Consider the following 23,488-nt stretch of genomic DNA (forward strand, 5'->3'; position numbering starts at 1 on the left):
ATGGCATGTAGTGGATGTGCAGGTGACCAAGGAACATGTGACTATGACAATCTTAGAAATGAATCCAATCCAAACTATCTGATAGCCTCATGTAACTGTACAACTGGTTGGTCTGGTAAGGACATGTTTTAAATATACATTTGTAGATGATATTTGATTTCAGATTCCATCTTGTCAGATAGTCAAACTCAACTCAGTTAAACGTGCTATCACAATTTAATTGTATACAATTTTGGTCAAATCAATGTTAAAAACTGTTGAGAGGAATTATCAGACTAAAATCACATATAAGGGACACCAGTTTGGGGTTCTTTATTCATCGAAAAGAACTATTTCCGTATATGTCTAATTTTGCTTTTTTTCCCTCTAAAAATTAAAGTATATAAAAAAACCGACAATAAAAGCAGCTGATTGGCTAACTACTGTGTAAGTGCGTACCTAAGTTAAGAAAAAACCAAACACATGTTCCGTGTGCTTTGTATGGGGTACCAGACAGATTGACAGTCACATGTACAATTCATCAATATAAACCTTTATTCCTTCCCTTTTTCAGGTGATGATCGTGATAATAATACAGATGGTTGTGCTGAAAATCTATGTGGTTTAGGACATACCTGTATATACTTATTCTTCCCTTTTTCATGATGTGATTGTGATATCAATACAGATGGTTGTGATGAAAACATATGTGCTTTAGGACGTACCTCTATATATTTATTCCTTCCATTTTTCAGGTGATGATTGTGATATTAATACAGATCATTGTGCTGATGACCCATGTGCTTTAGGACGTACCTGTATAGATTTATCACCACCTGATGAAGTACTAGCTGGTCGTGGTTACAATTGTTCTAACTGTCCAGCAGGCTATACTATTACAGATGATGAAAAATGTGAAGGTAAACATGGAGATCGATTGATTAAAAATCATGTAAATGGAATACATTTCATTATAATTTTAAACAGTAAAGGTACAAAATGAATACTTCAATTTCAACAAGTCTTTTCCACGCAAACTCTTTTTAAATCAATTCAGCGTGATTTCTTTTTAATATATTATATCATCGATCCACAGTGCTATTTTCTTCACTTAGTATTTTCCTACTTTTTTTTCTCATGAGTAGAAAATAAAATATACTGAACGACTTTAGAAACGCAATACTAGATTAATCTTTTAAATTCCCATTTTTAAATAAGCATTTTTTTTTTAAAACAATCTTATGAACAGAAAGTTCTTTCAATACTTCAATGTTTAAAAAAAGTCAGTTCGAAAGTTGAATTGATAACGTCATTTCCAATGTTCAAATATTGTGGTATACACTGAACCCCTGGTTTTCCACATACCAATAAACGTGTCACCGTCAAACGCAATGACTGCATGTAACAAACGCAAAATTGGGTGTCAGAAAGGTCAACCAATTCTGTTCGGCATGTTTTGTGTTCTGTTTTGGACCTTCTGATTTTGCACTTGTGCCATCAATTACAATGGTTTTTTGGCAATTATGTGGTTGAAAAATTTAAGATTCACATGTTTTTCTGCAGTCAATTTTTTGGCAGGTCAGTAAATAAGAAACATTTATGGCATTCATCTGTGCAAAATGGCATTCAGCAATTTGATAAGCAGTTGATTTTGCGGCCTTATATCTGTCTCCCAAATGACGTTGCATAATCAAATTCTATTGACTTAGAATTTTCACTATACATCGATCTGGTCATTGATAGTCTTGTCTTCAACAGACCCCGTCTATCGGTATCATACACCTTATCGCTAATCCCGGCTGACTCGGTCTCGAACTTTTGACGCATACAACAATCACTTTTCCATTGTGGCGTCAGATATTTTGTTTTATGACGTCAAAATTTTATGGGAACCTGTGTGATATCCAGTAATGGCGGACAAATAGCGATAAGGTGTATTGTCGGAAGAACAGTAAGACGAGTTTCTGAAGTCAAATTGTTTTCCTGTTTGCAGTATTCTAATGGGTTGATTCCGTTTTTTAATTCCTCCGTCTTGGCAATATGGAGATGCAACTTTTTGTTTTAACTGATTTAAGTGTGGCCAAGGATTGAAAGAACTGTTTCATGCGATCTCAATAACCCGGTATGATCAATTACGTCAGGTAAATCAAATGTTGATTTTTTGAAAGAGGAAGAAGGAAAATAAGCATGCATAATACTTGTATGAAGATCAAACATGATTTGGTAAAAAAAATTCAACAAAATGAGTGTTGCGTTTTAAAAGTCGGTCAGTATAGAATGACAACTTTGAAAGAGTGGTGCAAGTAAAATGACACTTTCATTTTCAGATATAAATGAATGTTTAGATGGAATAGATAACTGTCCAGCGAACAGTAACTGTACAAACACAGATGGAAGCTTTACATGCATCTGTCTAGAAGGATTCCGAAAAGTAGGTTCGGAATGTCAAGGTATGTACAACGATAACAAACGTTAAATTTTAGACTCTATCATATACATGACTTTGTTTATGTGAAAGATAAATAAACCACAACAGTTAATACAGATGTTTAAGTCTGGAGTTTGAAAACAAGAGATTTAAGCTCATGTGTACAGAAGCTTCCCTTTCGGTAATTTATTCAGCTTAAAAATCAATAAAGTGTGTTTCTCTTATGAATTTATTTTAAAATATATATTTTTTTAGAAAGTACTATGTCCAATAAACTACAAAAAAAAACGTTGTTTGTATCACACTGCTACACCGTTTAAATTTACAAGTTTATAAAATGATATCATTTCAAGGTAACATGCTATCTTATTTAAATGTTGACCAATGCGATATAGAGAACTGATAATTACAATAAATTATAAACTTTAAAAAATTCAATGATGTAATCAAGTTAACCTATAATGAATTCAAAATACTTAAGTATATTTTCACAGACATTGACGAATGCACTGAAAGGACAAGTGGTTGTGAACAGATATGTGCTAATAGTGATGGAAGCTTTACATGTAGTTGTGTGTATGGATTTGAGATACTAGCTGACGGTAAATGTAACCAAAGTAAGTTTAATTTGGAACATTAATCACCACTTCAACTAAAAATAGGAGGCCAGTGTATTGTATTTAGGTCACTGTGTTAGATGAATTTCTCATTTTGTTTATTATATTTGAAAATGAAAATTATATGTTACTTTTATCAGGTGAATATTGAGAAAGTTTTGTGAACGTATTATCATACAGAACAAAGGCTTGTATAGTACATAATTTTATTTTCCTAAATTAAACATGCCAGAAATGGTGCTCACTATAGAGTACGATCAGCAAGAAATAAGAGAAAAAAAACAGCATATTAGCAAGGTTTGTTAATGTGTCGCCATGTGTGTTATTGAAACTGTAAAGGGCCATCTTATCAATTTTAAAACTAATAATTGAATTTACCTAATACATAATAATATTTAATTTTTATTTATTATCAAATATAAACTGATATATTCAAAAAATGAATTCTTCCCTACAAATCACTAATTTCTTTTCACTGCATTGCATCAAATAAACTGAAATTTATTTGCAATTAACAAAACAAAAAGGGGAAAGAGTCTTAATGTTCAAAGAAAAACTTTTCGAAGAATTCAAATAGAGAAATATATGCAAATTATCAGTGTTATTCGGTCATAAAAAGTAAAAACACAAAAATACTGAACTCCGAGGAAAATTCAAAAAGGAAAGTCCAAAATCAAAAGGCAAAATCAAAAGTCCAAACACATCAAACGAATGGATAACAACTGTAATATTCCTGACTTGGTACAGGCATTTTCTAATGTAGAAAATGGTGGATTGAACCTGGTTTTATAGCTAGCTAAACCCCTCACTTGTATGACAGTCGAATCAAATTCCATTACATTGTTAACGATGCGTGGAAAAAACAAACATACTCAAAGAGTAAAAATGTCAAAAATAGGGGTACAGCAGTCAACATTGTGTTATCATCTGAATCACTATAAAAACAACAAATGTAACGAAGAAGCACAAAAAGGCATACATCAAATTTAACATCCTCATTTTGCTTATCTTATACGATTTTATTTATCTATGTAAAGTCTACCCGTAAAGGATGGAAAATTGCCAGTACTATTGTAAAATTGCGCGTTTGAAATTCGCATAGGTAGACATAAAATAATTGTGTCGTTCAAAGTATGACGGCATACATAAATGCAGAGTCATGTTAAGTAAATATAACAAAAAACAGACTTAACAGAAAAGTAATAATAATAAATAAAATAATTGTGTGTTTTAAAGTATGACGGGATACATAATTACAGAGTCACGTCCAATGTAAATCATAAAAAGCTGGCTTAACAGAAAAAGTAGTATTAATGAATAAAATAGTTTTGTCATTCAAAGTATGGCAAGATCCATAAGTAAAAGTAATATTAATAAATGAAATAATTTTGTCGTTCAAAGTATGATGTTTTACTTAAGCACAGAGTCACGTCAAATGAATATCTCAAAAACTGACTTAACAGTAAAAGTAATATTAATAAAGACAAATAAAAGAATACTATAACACGTTATTAAGATGATAACCAACGTCAGTACGCAAAATCTATACTTCAAGACCATCTTTTATTATTAGTGAAGTTGATACGAAATATTTATCAACAAGTTCTTGGTACCTTCCGATGAACTTTTTTTTAGAAAAAGGATGAGACGTTCTTTGACATACCCCTGGTTCATCAACTTTCTGCTCAGACACTGGTGACGTTTTACAAAGTCTGAATAGGAGCTGCAAGCTCTTGAATACCGAATAAGTTGGGAAATGTATATTCCATATGCAGGTGAAGTTGGTATATTACTACTAAGGTGGGGGAAATTGATAATTTTGAAATTAAAATCGTCTCGTTTGTCATAGATTCTGGTACTGCGATGACTGTGTATGTTCAATTCGAGGTATAAGTCTAATAATGAGGCGGAGGAAGCCGTGTCTGTTGTCTTTTTAATTTCTAGTTCTGGTGGGTATATTAATGGAATCCAATCAGAAAAGTTGGGATTGTAAATGGAAAGAACATCATCAATATATCTGAAAGTGAAATTAAATAACCTGGTTTCATTGATCTTCTTGTTTTTGACAAGTGTCTGAAGGAACTCCGATTCATATGAAAATAAGAAGAGGTCGGCAAGGAGAGGCGCACAGTTCGTTCCCATGGGAATGCCGACAATTTGTTGAAAAAGTCTACCTCCAAAAACAACAAATATGTTGTCAATAAGAAACTCCAGCATACTGATCACTTATTCCTCTGTGTAGTATGTTTTACCCTTTTGTTCCTTATTAACAAAATATGCCTTATGGTATCCCAAAGTGATAACATTATAGCGTATGCTACCATTTTTATGATGAAAAGCATTGTGGATTATTTCTTTTAGACGGTTTTTCAATTTCACATGGGGAATGGTTGTATACAAGGTTGAAAAATCAAAAATTGTGATAGAACTAATTTCAGAAAAAGACGGAGATTTAAAATTATCCAGAAGTTCTTTAGAGTTTTTAAGAATCCACATATGGTTAATACCACTACGCGAGTAAACAGTTTCACAGTATATCTGAAGACCCTCTTTAATTGCGGACAGGATTTTAGTCAATCTAATGGAAAATTCTTTAGTAGAACATGCAGATGAGCCGGCAATGTACCGTTGTTTGTACGGAATTTTGTGAAGTTTAGGTATCCAATACAAACAAGGTAAGTCCTCCGATTTTTTGTTTAGTGCAATGTTCATAGAAGCCATGAAGGACTTATGATTCGCCAAAATCTCATCCTTCTCAAATGATATGTTTTTGTATGTGGGATTACCAGAGTGCTCATTTATTCCTAATTCTTTTATAAGACACTCGTAGTAATACGATTTACATAAAAAGACAATATTATTTGAAGTTTTGTCCGCAGGAACAACAACATACTTATATTGAAGAGATGATAGACATTTTTACAGCCTCTTTGTCACTGAAAATAGACTTAGGTCGATCATTCACACAGTTTTTCAACTTATGAATGCGACGTTTTATCAGCGGCCTGATTGTTTTGACACATTCTGACAAAGTGTCCAGTTGAACTTCTTCTCGTTTAGCCCATGCTCTGGCGTAGTCCTCAATGGAATCCATAATTATTTTGAAGTTATGGTTCCAATTGATGTGTTGGGGTTCTCTAAACTTAGGACCACGAGAAATCAACTTTCGGAGATTTTCATGCTGAATTATGTTTAGATCCCCAGTAATAACATGGCCAGAGGGGCTTTAATTGTAAGGCGAGTGGGAAAAGTCACATGTCAGAGGTTGTTTTAGGTATTGTTCTAAATCAAGGTCCTGTAATGCTTGTTTATAGTTAAATATTTTGGGTGCAATGGTTTTGGTGTAACTGTAGGATACAATAGGACCAGACAGATTTGGAAAATAAATAGGAATTTTAGATGTTACCTCCTTGTGACGTAGAACGTTGCTGATGTTGATTGCATCAATTCCTCTATTGGTAAAGTAAACAAGAAGGAATTTCCTCTTTTCCTCATGTAAAGGTTCCGCTCTTACTGGTTTAAAGAGACGGAAAAGAGCTACATCACAAATTATACTGACAAGTCTGTATATTGGAGAAAATGTATTGGTGCCTCCTTTGTCAAGTGCATTATCTCTCAAACATTTTAGAAAACTAACAGGCAGTGAAAAAAGAATAGTTCTAATATAATGTAACCCTAACGGATGATGTAAATGAGAAAAAAGATCATTAAAGCTTCCAGAGGTAGATCTAGATTTGGAAGACTTTTTTACATTAGGCCGATGGTAACGTTTTTGTTCATGACTACGTTGGTTTCGCAAGGTAGTATTAAATAAACTCATTACATTAACATCACTGCAGGCTGGCCTTGACAAATTCCCTACTCCTTTGACATTATCATTGCAACCATATGGCATTGCAGTACCTAGTTTTCTTATCCAGAAATTTTCTCCATCTTTTCGGAAAGCAGTACTAAGTACAGGGCTATTTGTGTGGTGATAAATTTTTCTCAATGATGCGTAGCTTTCATAGATAACGAAGGATCATGGTCCGATTGATTAAAATGGTTATAAAGAACCCTGAATTGCGGATCTTTATTATCAGACCGGTGTTGATTCATCCTTTTACGTAAAGTTTGACAAGTTTCACCAACATAGAGTAGTCCACACAAAGTACATTCGATTCCGTACACTACATTGTACGTGGAACAGTCCAGAGGCTCGAAAGATTTAGTATAATACGTTTTTCCTGTTAAGTTACTTGTGAAATCAGGAGTCGTGATTACATTTTACATGTCTTACACGTGCTCCTTTTTCCTTTTTTGTGTTTACAAGAAGAAATGATAGGTGTTGATTCACTTGTAGCAGGTGTATTCAAACAGTCGAAAATATTAACGAAACATGGCTTTAATTTATGAAAAGTATCTGAATTTTTAAAGTAGTAATCACCTTCTGGCTGAACGTACGTCAAATCAGGGGTATCCCGGAAGATATTCCGTGGAACACACAAATCAAATGCTGCAGTGTTCCGTGCAGCAAAAGAGGACCTTGGTAACCCGGGCGACGTCCCAGCCGGTTTGTTCTTTGTTTTTTTTTTGTATTCATCATGCATAAAGCTACCAAGTTAATGATGCCCTCGGGGAATAATCCACCAGCAGTAAAGTTTCTTCTAGGAAGAAACTTGACATCGACTTAGTTGTAGTAAAAAGTAAAAACACAAAAATACTGAACTCCGAGGAAAATTCAAAAAGGAAAGTCCAAAATCAAAAGGCAAAATCAAAAGTCCAAACACATCAAACGAATGGATAACAACTGTCATATTCCTGACTTGGTACAGGCATTTTCTAATGTAGAAAATGGTGGATTGAACCTGGTTTTATAGCTAGCTTAACCTCTCACTTGTATGACAGTGGCATCAAATTCCATTACATTGTTAACGATGCGTGAACAAGAATTTTTTCGATATTTGAAATTTTTGTTGTATGACGTCAGAGGAGTGAAATAACCACGTTCATTTTGCATGTGAAATTATCGGTTCTTATTTCACTGGGAAATCAATGTAACCCATTGAAATCAATATCATACCATCCGTTGTTCGTTCTATTTTGGTGTTTTATAAAGACGCATGTATAAGATCCTTCAAACGTTAACAATGGTTAATGTGAAAGATATGTTAAAAATGATTGTATGCAAAGATAAATCTGTTTGCAAAGTGGTTTCAAGTACACTCTTCCCGTATTTAATGTCATTTACACATGCTGTTGGAAATTGTATTTTAAACATATACAAGTTCCTAAACTGTTTTTTTGTTGTTGTGATTTTGACTACTTTTAACACTCGTGAAGTATTTTAGAATCACTTACAAGCAATTACAAAACTACTATTTATTGACGAAAAACTATTTTTTTCATGTAAATACATGTACTGCACACACGATTTGAAATTTCCTGAGTGTCTTGAGACATTTTCTAACAGTTAATTGTTTTCCCCTGCAATTGCCTGATAAGAAGGGGAAGTGGGCTATTTAGAAATGCAAAATATACAAGCTTGATTACACAACTTAAAGATTTATTTATATTTGAAGATAACATTATAATTTAACATCCGATAATGTTGAATCAATGTTTTCAATATACATGATATACTTTACCAAGTCATTATCGTCTTGTTAGTCAAATCTTCATATTACTGGTTGTTTAATTATTTTCATCTTTCCAGCAATATTTGATGTCTGTGCACTGCAGAATTTAACCTGTAGTTATGGTTGTGATAACACTACAAACCCAGGAACCTGGGAGTGTATTTGTCCTGAAGGGTATCTACTTCATATCAGTAGCGGCAATTGTTCTAGTAAGTGTTATAATAAACAAAAAATATGGTATGGTTGCCAATGCACAAAACTTCATCCAGAGACATCATAACCTAATGTTGAGCAACTTAAGATCGCTATCCAGTCTTCGGCAATAAATAAGGTCAGAATGTATAGTAAATCAGTATTTATTACAACTTGACAAAGGGAAAGGCCAAAGGGCTATATTCATACCAAAAATAATAACTATAACCAATTCACTTTATGAATTTATGAATTAATGACAGTATTAAACCAATTAACACCACCGAACCACACACCTCGATTTGTTTAGTGCAATAAAAAAAGTTCGATTTGCAAAAGGCCACAACCAGAAAAGCAGAATATAATTTATGCATTTTGATTGTCAAACAGCAATATGTATATATCAGATCTGATATTTATATATTCACAAACCTTCAGAGAGAATAACATATGCTGACATGTATATATATACATTGCTTTATCTTTGTCACCTAGTGTGATATACTTAAACATGAAATTAAAATACCTATTATATGGCAAAACTTTAAAATGCTTTATAGCCAGCTTTTCAGTGTGATCCAAGGCACTGCATTGAAGACCAATGATGGTTTTCTTTTAACAAATTGTGACTTGAATGGAGAGTTATCTCAATGGCACTCATACCACATATCTTCTTATATTAGTATAAGTAAAATTGTACATGTAGCAATCTTCCTGCAACAATTGATAATTTAATATTTCAGATATAAATGAATGTGACGCTAATGTATGTACACAGACTTGTCAGGATACTGTTGGGAGCTATACTTGTTCCTGTTATACAGGCTTCAAATTAAATGCTGATAAAACTTCTTGTTCAGGTGAAAATTATAAAAACAAATAATGTCTGAACTTGAATATTTGATTGTCATGATGCACATATCTCATGACTATCTCTCTATTGAATATATATTAGTCTGATAGTAATACACTATCCTTCATAGAGCCTTAAAAGACAAGAAAAGTAAAAAACAAAAACATCAAATCAATTTAGATCACTAATAACATGCATTTTTTTTCTTATGCTCCCTCACAGATTGAATATTGTTGATTTTTTTCTTTTCTGTTCTCAAAATAAAACTTGCCTAACTAACATGTTATAAAACTTTTAAACAATGGTTATTACCTCGTACAACAGATCAAGTTCAAATTTGTATGTCATAAAGTTAAGCGTCTTTTCAAATGAACAAATTACTGTTTCTGTTCTCTAATTTCAATTTGCCCCACCCAAATGTTATGAAATTTATACACTATACTTTAAGCACAAAACTAAAATCAGGTACACATTTTTGTTGCATTATTTTTACTTTTCTTCATTTATTTTCCTTTCAAACATTTTATGCAAGGGGACATCAGTTGTGCCATGGACAGATTCCTCGTTTATTCTAAATTGTATTGCCCATCACATAGTTGAACAAATTAGTTCGTTTAAAATGAAAGCTTTTTATTGCAAACTAAACCTTTAAAAAACAATCATTGTATAGACATATATAAATAGATACTTGGCAAAAGACTAAGTATAATATTGATAGTAATTCTTATGTTTTTCTTGTACAAAAATATGTATAGTGATCAATACTCCATAACATATTTGATTTCGGGGAAATTTAATTAAGTACCGTAAATAAACAAATTATCAGCAGTAAAAGATCAAAAGAGGGGGGAAACATAAAAACGAATTTATACACTTTTGACAGTCTCTCAAAATCTAAGGTGATGAGAAAGTACATTTGCAACACAAGTCCAATTTGATTTACTATGTTTTGTGTTTATTATTTGTATAAGCATGTTCTATTTTGTGACAGCCTGTGTGAGTCCATTTTATGGTGACAACTGTGCAAGTCAATGTAGCTGTGGACCAGGCGCATTAAGGTGTGATCCTAGTCGTGGATGTGTTTATAATAGTGCCTGGACTGGAACTAATTGTGACGTTGATGTCGATGAATGTGAAGATACTCCAGGAATATGTCAATCTGACGACAAGAGTTGTGTAAACGAAGATGGCGGATATGAATGTAACTGTAGAGCTGGTTATGAAAAGGTGTCTGCAGACGACAGCGTTCCCTGCGCAGGTAAATATTAGGTTCATCATGTATTGTAAATTATTATGTAAACACATATTGGAGAACGAGTCCATCTTTTATTGGTTGTACCTACGTAGTACTACTTAAATGTTATGTTTGTATAAATAAAAACTCAAGTCAATTTTAGAACAGGTGTAATTGTTTTTGTTGTACTTTTCTTTTCTGTCTTGAATGCTAGATTAACTAGATGTAATGGTGTATTTGTTGCATTAAAACAAGTATCAATGGTTTGGTTTAAAACCAGCTTTGTTGTACTACTTTCAAAACCAAAAAGAAAGGTCTTTGTTATAATGTCCAAACTGCAGGATAAGATTTAAGAAGTTAAGTAAGCTGGTTTCAATTTTGAAAAATTAAAAACACAGTTTCAGTTTCAAACATTTTATTATTAATGGTACACTACTCGTATTTTATATCAATAGAGTCTGCTACCACAATGTATTACATTTATTATATATATTTATAAGTCTGAATTGAAAACACATAATTGCGTTGGATAAAAAAGGCAATTGCTATACGTGTACATACAAAATTAATTAGTAGTGGGGTACAAATACAGCACAAACAACTTTTTCAAAAGGTAAAACAAGTCCAAAAGTGTATTTTAACAAAGCACATTTGACTAGCAGGTCAAACTACTGGTCTTCTTAAACCCTACTGACTGCAATTGCGATTGCCGTATACACAGATCACAACATGTAATAAATTGGATCTTATTATTAAATTATAACCAAACAGAAAAAAAAAATCCTTTGAAAAAGACGGTATCCTACAAACATGAGGTTCAAAAATGTGTACACCATATCTAGATTTCAATCATGTATCTTCAGTGATTTGAAAGGAAGACCATATAATTTTCTTCTATTAAGGATAGACTCTTGAATATATTTATATATACCATGTTTTTGTTTGATTGTTATTTGACCATTCTAATCATTCTAATCATTTATCGTGTTTTATTGGTTTGTAATTCATTTGATTGTACAGCTCAAATTTCGGGCACCAAGATAGGTTAATAATATTATCAGATCTTGTCCCATGTGTATGCTTAATTTTAGATATACATGAATGTAGCAGTGCAACAACAAACAATTGTTCAGCAACGATTTCAACATGTCAAAATACAGATGGTGGATATACCTGTAGATGTAACACTGGCTACCAAACAAAAAATACATACGAATGTGAAGGTATGATTATAAACGTAAAACATAAACTATCAGAGAAGAAGTCCAATATATCTGTACAATTCACAGTAGTAATGCCTCGAGTTCTAAGGTTTTAAAAGATTCAAATGTGACACCATACACAAATTTTAGTTCATTGTTCAAATCAAGTGGAGCAGATTCCGGAGTGGCATCCCTAGTTCCTATTCTATAAAGCAAGTTTTTGGAAAATTGTTGAGATTGCATCTGTTCTTAGTCCAGCTACTTAGTAGTTCATAATTTTGCTGGGGTCGATAGTTACATCGTTAACCAAAATATTGTTCAATTTTATATGTTTAATAGCCTGTTGAGGGCAACTTTTAAACACTTGATAGTCAACTTGAAGAAAGAAAACAAAGTCATAACTTTCAAGTGGTAAAAAATAGAGCAAAATGTAGTTTATATTTAAAGAGATACCAATCGACAGCTTAACAAAATATAACACAAAGTGTAACATTTTCTTCAAACCTAGTTATAGCAATTATTAATATCAGTCACTTGTCCAATTTTATTGATACTCTTTATTATCATTTAAAAATTGAACATATGTATCCCTCATTCATGATATGCTTTGTGTTGGCTATCACCCAAATAAAATAAATTTGACCAGTTTGGGTACATACACTGAGACAAAACATACTCAATGACTAAAATATCCCAAAAAAGACTTCTAGAGAGACAAAATAATTGTTTTCAACAATAGGCTATTGTTTATACAGTATTTCAGACTCCAAATCATCTTAAATCTATAAATATTAATTGTGAATAAAACCTGAAACACTGAAAGATAATCTTCCGTTTACACTAAATATTCTAAATAACAAAACTATTAAGGTATAACATGAAGATATCGCTGGCAATGAATTTGTTTTGTTACATAGTTTGTAGTGATAGATCTTAATTAAAAGATCTTTGATATACTACAGATGTAGATGAGTGCACATCAGAGTCTGATGATTGTGAACAAGACTGTGTCAATAATGTAGGGAGTTATAACTGTCGATGTTTTTTTGGGTATGAACTCAACAATGACAGAAAAACTTGCAAACAAGGTAGGTGAATTAGTTTCTGTACATACTTAAAAAGGGCACTAGCATGCAGTAACTCTAACTAAAGCGATATATATTATTTCACTATTTTATTAATGATTGAACCAATATAATCTGATTTTATATTTTATCATATATCTAGTTGCTAGTGCTCCTTCGAATAAGATTGTGAACATGAAAGAAGTTTCTTTCATACTGAATATGTTTCTGTATATTTATTCAGTTTCTGTATATTAAATCAATTTTCTGTATAATGACATAGTTTCTGTATATTAAATCATTTTTCTGTATAATGAATATTTTTCTTTATAATGAATTAGTTTCTGTTTTTCAAATTTTGTTCTGTATATTAAATAAATATTCTGTATATTAGATAAGTTAATGTATATGAAATTCATACTTGAATGTCGAGAAAGATACTTGATAACATAAAATATTATGTAATAGTCACAACAACGTTAACTCTGCAATTGATTTGAATAATGCAGTATCTTTATATATTATTAATCATATAGAATGTTTAAAACAATACTATAGATTATAAAAACTCTACAATCTCAATATTTCTGATGTTTTTTTCACTGATACTTAAATCTTTTATTTGCTAGTTACATTTCTTTTATTAAAATATATATTGAAGAATATTTACAGATGATAGATTTGAACATGAGGTACTAGTATAGAATTTTAATTTTTAGTGTCTGATCCATGTGGTACCCTGAGTAACCTGACCTGTAGTTATGCATGCAGATTAAAAGACAGCACTGCATTTTGTTATTGTCAATCTGGATATGTACTACAGGCTGATAACCAAACTTGTAGAGGTAAATCACTGTTATTACGTCATTTCTGGAATAATGTTTTTCATCGAAAAAGGTCGTCAATTTCGCACACCTTTATGACTTCATTAACCAAATAGAAAGCAGGCCTGTATCCCTGCTCTAATAAAGTGTCCTGTACTTTCAGAATCGTCATTCTGAATGGAAGTATAGAAATAATTTATGTTCCGTAAGTACGTAACTTGATTCCTGTACGACTGAGGGAGGGTAAACATCTAATTAGATTTTTGTTTCCACAATATTTTGTTAAGTATAGAATAAAAATAAATCACCCGTGTATCAGCATGTGTTGGAAATGACGATACCTACATTCTGGTCACGTGGTGAAGGAAGTCACATGACAGATTCAACTAACTACCGTATCACAGAACTTCCATATTGATAATACCTTACATGAAAAGTGTAACTTGATGGTCACAGATATTAAACAAAATATTCATATAATGAGGACTTTATTGTGAGCTTAAAACCAACCAAACAGCAAAAGACAGACTGATATAAAACAAAAGAGGATGTGGTATCATTTCCAATGAGACAATTGTCCACAAGAGACCAAACTGACACAGACATTAACAACTATAGGTCACCGTACGGCTTTCAACAATGAGCAAAGCTCATACCGCATAGTCGGCTATAAAAGGCCCCGATAAGACAATGTAAAACGATTCAAACGAAAAAACTGACGGCCTTATTTATATTAAAAAAATAAACGAAAAACAAAAATGTATCACATAAACAAACGACAACCACTGAATTACAGGCTCCTTATTTTGGACAGGCACATACATAAATAATGTGGCGGGGTTAAATATGTAAGGGGGATCCCAACCCTCCTCTAACCTGGGACAGTGGTATGACAGTACAGCAAAAGAACGAACTATAACAATCAGTTGAAAAAGGCTTAACTCATCAGATTGACAAAAATACAAGTGGACGTGGCCGGGTAATTATACATCCCGACACAAAAAGACACAATGTACAGATCTCAGAGTACTCGCAGTTAACTGACAGCTAGTTGAAAGCCACTGACATCTCATAAAAAAAATCATGCATCTAAGGCCACCAACGGGTCTTCAAACAAATTAGAAAATTATGCACTCAGAGGTTATCTTCCGCCACACTTAAATCTGAAAAATACAACTGAACATAAAATTTCAAAAATATTTAAGCCCATAAACAAAGGCTAGAGGTTCCTACATGTTTTGAAACATGATAATGCATGTATTCCTAATTGATTTGATTGAAAGTTACCACAGTCAAATATTTAAAAAGTTATACTTTTTTTGTAGATATAAACGAATGTAACGATGACAGTAAAAATCTGTGTTTTGATAAGTCAACATGCTCTAATATAGCAGGAAGTTTCAAATGTAGTTGTACAATTGGTCAGTTCTTGGAGAACGATCGAAGAACTTGTTCAGGTAAGTACAAAGTATTTAGAAAAGAAAAATAAAACCATTTTGTTTTTTTTTAATGATTTTTTCCCCTTTAATTGAAATGAGATATGTCAAATTGAAGTTGTTACAAAAATAATACAATTAGTTTTTTTTGCAGAAAAATAAATTATGTTTTCAAAATTCAACTAAGTATGGACCTTTTTAATTTGATATATATATTACAAGACATATTGGTAACAATAGTTTTATGTATATTACAGATTGTGATCAGTTCCACTGGGGTGAAAACTGTAAAAATACATGTAACTGTGGTTCTGGGGCAGAGAGATGTGACAGTATTACTGGATGTTTGTGTAAATCAGGTTGGCAGGGGACCACGTGTAATGCTGATATAAATGAGTGTAATGGTGTAGTCAACCCGTGTGATACCTTTCCCAACCAAAGATGTGTCAACACACCTGGCACCTTTGTCTGCAAGTGTGTGGCTGGTTATCAGAATGAAACCGGAACTTGTACTGGTAAACAAAATAAAATTGAGAATGGAAATGGGGAATGTTTCAAACAACCCGACCATAGAAAACGGACGAAAGATACCAGAGGGACAGTCAAAGTCATATATCGAAAATAAACTGCCAATGCAATGGCAAAACACGAAAAAGCGTACGGACAAACAATAGTACACATGACACAACATAAAAATTAAAGAATAAGCAACACAAACACACACCAGCAGAAAGTCACCAATAGGTCTTCAATTCAGCGAGAAATTATTGATTTTGTTCGTAGAAAGGTGTGCAGGGCACTTTAGTAAACCCTGACTACTTTTTTTTTAGATGTAAACGAGTGTGATAACAATCCATGTGATCAACTATGTACCAATACAGACGGAAGCTTTACATGTAATTGCAGAACTGGCTTTACAAAAGATGCAAATGAGAAATGTCAAGGTAATGTGGATTATCTAGTATTTTGTTGTAAAATTCTACATCAGATCCCGGTACCACATTCTGTGTAATAATTCTACTAGGATATATTCAGCAAAAATGTTATGTGATTTGCTTATAATTTGTTGAAACAAAAGAAAAGTGAACCAACGACTTGACATTAGTTTAACAAGAGGGAAAACAATTTAATAGCTCATTGTCTATTTTAATTGTAAAATTGTTAATTACGAAGTTTTATAAATGTTTTGTTTTCTTCACCTCTAATTATTTTAATTAAATGTGATTTGATTAAAATATTTAGAGGTAAAGAAAACAAAATGTTTTCATTGACTGCTAAAATAAACGAGCACAACATTAGTAATTTAAAAAAGAAATTTAATGAGTTGCAACTTTGAAATAGCTGCCAAAATATAAAGAAAAACATTTATATTCAGTGACGTTTTGGTGGACATTTTTTATTACGCGAATAATGAGAAATCTTATTATTAAATTGTAGATATCAATGATTGTGATACAACCTTGAACAAGTGTGACCAGAACTGTCTTAATACTCCAGGAAGTTATAAGTGTTCTTGTAATGATGGATACCTTCTCAGCCCAACAGACCAAAGGAAATGCACAAGTAACTTTTTTTGTCCAGAAATTCTTAATTCCACTTTGATAACTACATAGTTGGAAATAATAATTTACTCTTATATTATATAATCCATTTTTATTATAAGTATTTCATGATGGTTTTTAAAAGGTCGAACGTTGATTAAATAATCAGACTTGTGTTTTGAATAAATTAACTGTTTTTACTAAATTTCGTTTTGATTTGGGATACCATTGACATGATTATAAGATTCGACTTATGCAACTTCAAAAAATGGCTTTAATATTTTAATGTACCAATCATATATGTGTGTATGCATTACAATATTTAAAGATATATATGAGTATTTATTATTTTTTTCACAGTTAAGACCCAATGTTCCAGTTTGAATTGTACCAACCCAGGAACTTGTGCTGTTCAATCTGATGGATAAGAATACTGTACATGTCCAGCAGGATTCAATCTAACAATGACTGATAATGTAACTGGGATCTGTAAAAGTACGTTTTCCCATGATTTTGATTGAGACAGATTATTAATATTTATCTTATTACTAAAACTTAATCCATCATTTTGTTTATTTATACACTTTACAATTGCCATGGTAAATATGAATAAAAAGAGAAGGGGGATAAATCTTAAAAGGACAGCAACAAAAGTAACAATCATTTACCTTGAGGGAAACACATAATACGTCTTCAACAAGCGATACAACTTATTAAATTTCTATAGTTTCATTTTTTTTAAATACAACAGTAATTAAGTTTGAAAGACATGAAGGAACTCTGATAACTTAAATGATTCTTTGATTTTAATGAAAAATACAGAAATACATAAAACACAATACATGGTTCAAGAAATTTAAAAAAAAAATCCCTTCACAACTTAATTGTAATGACTACAAGACCAAAAAAAAAAAAACTGAAAACAATTCATAAAAATCTAAAAGGTGTATTCCACCAGAAATTAATATAACAGTATATTTATCATGTTTATAGCGTACATAATTAAAGACCGCTATGTTTGTTAAAAATTTCAGACATCGACGAGTGTGAGACGAGCAATCCATGTGCTGATAAATGTATCGATAAAACACCAGGGTACGAATGCTCCTGTACCAAAAATGGTACCAAACTGGACAGTGATGCACAGAGTTGCACAGGTTAGTAAACAATTTGAGTGTTTCTGTTGGTTCGATGTTTCCTTTTATAGTTAATGTGTTTCCCTCGTTTTAGTTTGTAACCCGGATTTGTTTTCTCTCAATCGATTTATGATTTTTGAACAGCGGTATACTACAGTTGCTTTTTTTATGTAGTTAATATTTACTTTTCATATTTTTTTTAAATAAATGGAAAAAAAATCTCGATGTAAAAGATTGTTTCGTTATGATCAAATGAAAAGTTGTGGAACTTTGTATTGAAGAAAGATGTTTCCATTTATATTTTTCCCTTAAGTCGATGCATGTAGTTCAATACTTATTAAAACAAACTTAGATGTTCATATTATATGTAAGTCTGTGTGAAATTTACCTGCAACAAATGCCATGGTTTTGATCTATACTAAACTAAACTAAATTCAATCTAAACTGTAGCCTGTGCTGAAGGAGAATGGGGACAGAACTGTGCTGAAAACTGTACATGTGTGATAGCAAACACAAATTTTTGTAACAACACTGAAGGAAGTTGTAATTGTAAAACTGGCTGGGCTGGGGATTATTGTGAATCAGATGTCAATGAATGTACAAGCAACTCAACAATATGTCGGACGTATTCAATGTGTGAAAACACCAATGGATCCTATGTTTGTGTCTGTAATGATGGTTATTTTAACTCCGCCGATGTTTGTAACGGTTAGTTGACAGAATTTATTTTTTATCAATGTCTGTTTTGTACTTCAACTTGACTATTAACTTCAAATGTGTGTTTATGTATTTCTCATATTTACAGAGAGACAGTATATAATCTTCCAGATAAGAGGATCTGGACTTTGTTTATAAAATATTGAGTAATGGTAAAAAAAATCATAAAAAAATTGCCTAAAAATTAAAAAAAATACTGAAATAAAAACCTCCAAATCCTTTATATCAGATAATAAGGTAACAATGTATTAATTTCTTATTCCTGACCTAAAAATCATTTCCTTTCCAGAATGCAGTTCCAACAGATTTGGTAAAGGCTGTGCTCAGACCTGTAGCTGTGTTGTAACCAATACAGAATCCTGTAACAATGTTGACGGTGGTTGTACTTGTAAAACTGGTTGGTATGGAACCACCTGTTCTGAGGATGTTGATGAGTGTAACGTTACTCCCTTTATATGTAATACTACATCTAATTCTGAATGTAGCAATTTAAATGGTACCCATGAGTGCAATTGTGTTACTGGATACCAGACAATAGCTGATGGAAGTTGCCAAGGTAGGCTGATATTTCAGATACATTTATTATCGTGGATACCAATTTTCGTGTATAAGGGAAAAGTTTCATTTTTGTGGATATTTGATTTTTTATGGATTTGCAAAAACTGTATCAATGCAAATAGAAGATTTGTTCTTCGTTGAACATTTAATTTCTTCGTTTACCTATTCAAACGACATCAACGGAAATTGGTATCCAATGAATAATAATGAATCCACATTAGAAAAACTGTATTTAAATCTATGTTTAAAAAATGGTCATTTGCAATTTTATTTTACATAATTTTGTATGTCAGTTCAATATTCACTTTGATTCATACAAATTTGTTGTAAACATTATAAAAGCAGCATGTAAGCTATTATTGAATTTTTGGTCCACATACTCCCACTTTACAAACGTCTTTTTTTCAGAATGTGGCAGTTCAAATTATGGAGATAGCTGTTCTCAGGCCTGTACTTGTATTGTTTCCAATACACTGGATTGTAACAATGTTAATGGTAGTTGTACTTGTAAACATGAATGGAATGACACCAACTGTGAACTGGACATAAATGAATGCGAAGATGCAACCACTTGTGGCAGTATTCCCTATTCAACTTGTAAAAATTCAGTTGGTTCTTATGATTGTGCCTGTAATGCTGGATATCAGATTAATGCTTTTAATCTCTGTGAAAGTAAGTTTTGCTTATCAAATTGATATCAACTGATATAAGTTGAGTTATTGCCATTTACAACTGAAAAAAGGAGATGTAATATGGATTCCATGTTTTCATCTCAACATCTCTTTCATGAAGGAATTCTGTAAATTCTATAAAGGAATATGGATAGTTATGCATTTTTTTATTCCAATTATGCTAAAACAAAATTATCATGTAAAATACCTTTGTTAAAATTTCTGCATATCAAATGACATCTAATAAATTTATTGTTGGTATGTCTATAGAACCATGCAGTGTTTATATTTCTTTTGTATACAGTTTTATTGTACATTAGTTTTTAATTATTATTTCACCAAGATAGATAGAAAATATTGAATAAATGTGTCCAAGTGGTTCAATTTTTTAAATCAAAATTATTAAATTGGCCATGCAGGCCTCGTTTCAAGTGTGTACCCGTTAATGTTTGTATGTTGTTTTATTGCATGGCATTGATGCGACCATGTGCAACTCTGCATAATGTTTTTTGTTTTCTATTTTATTTATTCTGCTTAAACCATCGATCCTAAATAGTATTTAATATCTCATTTGTGGATCTAATAATTTTTGTATGAATGCTATCTATGTTTGTATGAGATATTATGCTATACTGTACCAAACAGGTAATTCTAGATTGCTTTATCTTAAGGAAGCTCTATTGTTTTCCTCAATCTTGGATTTTTTAAAAAGCAGATAACAATCGGTCTTAATCTTTGATGACATGTTCAAATTTCGAGAGTAGTATGTAATTCATGTGTAAGACTTTCCATTTTTATATAGAATAAATTATATGTTTTATCATATTTACGGCTGTATTTTTCAAAATATAGATAATTTTTGTTTTATTATTTTTTTTATAAAATTTGGCCACATAATGGTACATAACTCAGATAGAAGGGGGATAAATAGATATAATAGAGTGTGTTGTGAATTTTGCTATTTTGATATGAAGCAAGAAAACGAGTCCCGTTACCTAATTACTTCTTTTTCTTATCTAAAAACATATTAGTAATTAAAAGCTATATTCTCAAGTTTTATCTTAAAGTTATATGGTTAAGATTTCGTTTTATCACCCTTTGGGTTTTCCATACATAATCTATACAAAATCTAAACAATTTTGCTCAACCAGTAGCTCGAGAAAAAAAGCACGATGGTCCATACTTGTTATTATATTTTACAAAAAAAGCATGATACTAACTGCATTTTGACAATTTTAAAAACATGCATTAGATTTAGACCCCCGATCTACCAACCTTTTGGATTATCATGAATGCAATATAATCTATCCTTTTTGTGCTTCATCAATTTTAAATTGTGCCTGAAATTTTAACTTTAAATCCATTGCGTTTTTTTGAAGAAAAAAAATCTGCCGTTATACATAGCTGACCATGGTCTCTTCTAATAACTATATTTGAAGGATATTATCTGTACAAGATATTTATAGAAAAAATATCATTTTTTTTTGTTACATAAGCTCTAGACACCCCAACTAAAAGAAACACTACACAAGAATCAACAACACAAGAAGCTACAACGCAAGTAGCTACAACACAAGAAGCAACAACACAAGACGCTACAACACAAGAAGCTACAACACAAGAGGCTACAACGCAAGAAGCTACAACACAAGAAGCTACAACGCAAGAGGCTTCAACGCAAGAAGCCACAACACAAGAAGCTACAACACAAGAAGCTATAACACAAGAAGCTACAACACAAGAAGCTATTACACAAGAATCTACTACACAAGATGCTACAACACAAGAAGCTACAGCAATACAAGCTACCATAACACAAGAGGTGACAACGCAAGAAGCTACAACACAAGATGCTACAACACAAGAAGCTACAGCTACACAAGATACCATAACACAAGAGGCGACAACGCAAGAAGCTACAACTCAAGAAGCTACAACACAACAAGATACCACAATACAAGAGGCGACAACTCAAGAGGTTACCATAGTTAAGACAACAACTCAAGAAGCAACCAATAAGGCAACTGACAAAGTAACAACACAAAAAACAACAACTGAAAAAGTAACAACACAAGAAACAACAACTGAAAAAGCAACAACACAAGAGACATCAACCAAAGATGGCACAACTAATGAAGGTATCTAAAATCTGAAGTAAAAAAAATAAAAAGTAGCTGCAGTCTTTTACTATCATAATTAATGTTCTGTCACATAAAATTGTACATGAAATTTTGATAAGAAAAATTTAGAATAAACAGACATAATGGAAAACAAATGCTCATTTACTGCACTGAGAATAAGTTAAGAATTTAGGAAGGAAAAACAGTGAGAAAAATAATGAAAAATGTAACAAATGGACTTCTCTTCATTTTCAGTTTTCAATAATTTATTCTTGTACATTTGTTTTTAAGATTATACCAACTATTTAGATCATTCCCTTGTAAATAACTTATTACAAACAAAATTGAATGTGCCACTTCTCTACTGCATTCTTTTTAAGGATTATTGCAAAAATGCTTTACATATTAAGCTATATTATTCATGGTAAAGCTAAACGATATGATATCAGTATTTAGCTTTATTAAACAGCTTTTTTAGCTGTTGAATTCCTAATGTAAATTACTGCACATGCAGGCTTTTTACTCTGATAGTGCTTGAGATGCATATAAAGGTTACTAAACTAATCACTGTTTACAATTGCATTGCTGCAATGGTTTGCTTGCAGCTAGGACTTTTATGATTGCCTATATGATCTGTGCTAAAGTTATTTCATTGAATAGGAACCAGATTCTTTTTTTTCAGATTGCTTGTTACAATTGTACTCCAATGCCCAAGCTCCAATAAACTATTCCTGAGAAATACTCTATGAGTATCTAGAAAATACACAGATTATAATAAAATATAAACACATTTCTTTTTCTCAATTGTATCAATCTTTTTAGATTTAGGAAAAATACATTTTGAAATACTGTTTCGTTTTTATTCATAACCCTTCATTGTCATAGTTTATATATATTAACATATGATACACATCAAAGAATTTCAGAAAAATAACCGTCAAATAGTGGTACAGTTTCTACTCTGTACACTAGTATTCCACATTCTAAACTTAAAGACAAATTGAAGGAGTTGGTATTGCTTTGCTTCGTAAAAAAGAATGGCCAACGTAGATACAAGTATCTTGTCTTAGGGAGGGATAAATCCTACTTTGTAAAGGATCACTCTGATTCGAACAAAAAATTCTCTGAAACTGATACTATCAAGATGCTTGATTTCTTGATTGACAACATATTTGTTACGTTCGGAGGACGTGTTTTCCAACAGACTGTCGGCATTCCAATGGGAACAAACTGTGCCCCTCTACTTGCCGACTTGTTTCTTTACTATTATGAGGCTGACTTCATGCAGAAACTTCTTA

The 23,488-nt window shown here is 31.9% G+C and overlaps 2 protein-coding genes across 2 annotated transcripts in view; both read left to right on the forward strand.

Moving 5' to 3' along the window:
• LOC143059389 (thrombomodulin-like) lies at nt 1–17,060 on the forward strand. Its single transcript, XM_076232881.1, has 8 exons — nt 1–115; nt 735–899; nt 2,902–3,024; nt 10,679–10,945; nt 13,907–14,032; nt 15,337–15,468; nt 15,705–15,791; nt 16,885–17,060. Exons 1-8 carry the CDS (start codon nt 1–3, stop codon nt 17,058–17,060), a joined length of 1,191 nt encoding a protein of 396 aa, XP_076088996.1.
• LOC143058379 (uncharacterized) overlaps nt 16,887–23,488 on the forward strand; it is a 14,548-nt gene continuing 7,946 nt past the window's right edge. The window contains exons 1-7 of the mRNA XM_076231880.1: nt 16,887–17,010; nt 17,349–17,483; nt 18,023–18,145; nt 18,575–18,832; nt 19,131–19,397; nt 19,808–20,071; nt 21,567–22,208. Coding sequence (XP_076087995.1) covers nt 17,453–17,483; nt 18,023–18,145; nt 18,575–18,832; nt 19,131–19,397; nt 19,808–20,071; nt 21,567–22,208 — 1,585 coding nt within the window. The 5' untranslated portion in view covers nt 16,887–17,010; nt 17,349–17,452. The remainder of the gene's footprint in view (nt 17,011–17,348; nt 17,484–18,022; nt 18,146–18,574; nt 18,833–19,130; nt 19,398–19,807; nt 20,072–21,566; nt 22,209–23,488) is intronic.

This window comes from Mytilus galloprovincialis, chromosome 14 (genome assembly GCF_965363235.1).
Source record: "Mytilus galloprovincialis chromosome 14, xbMytGall1.hap1.1, whole genome shotgun sequence".
NCBI classification, from domain to species: Eukaryota; Metazoa; Mollusca; class Bivalvia; order Mytilida; family Mytilidae; genus Mytilus; species Mytilus galloprovincialis.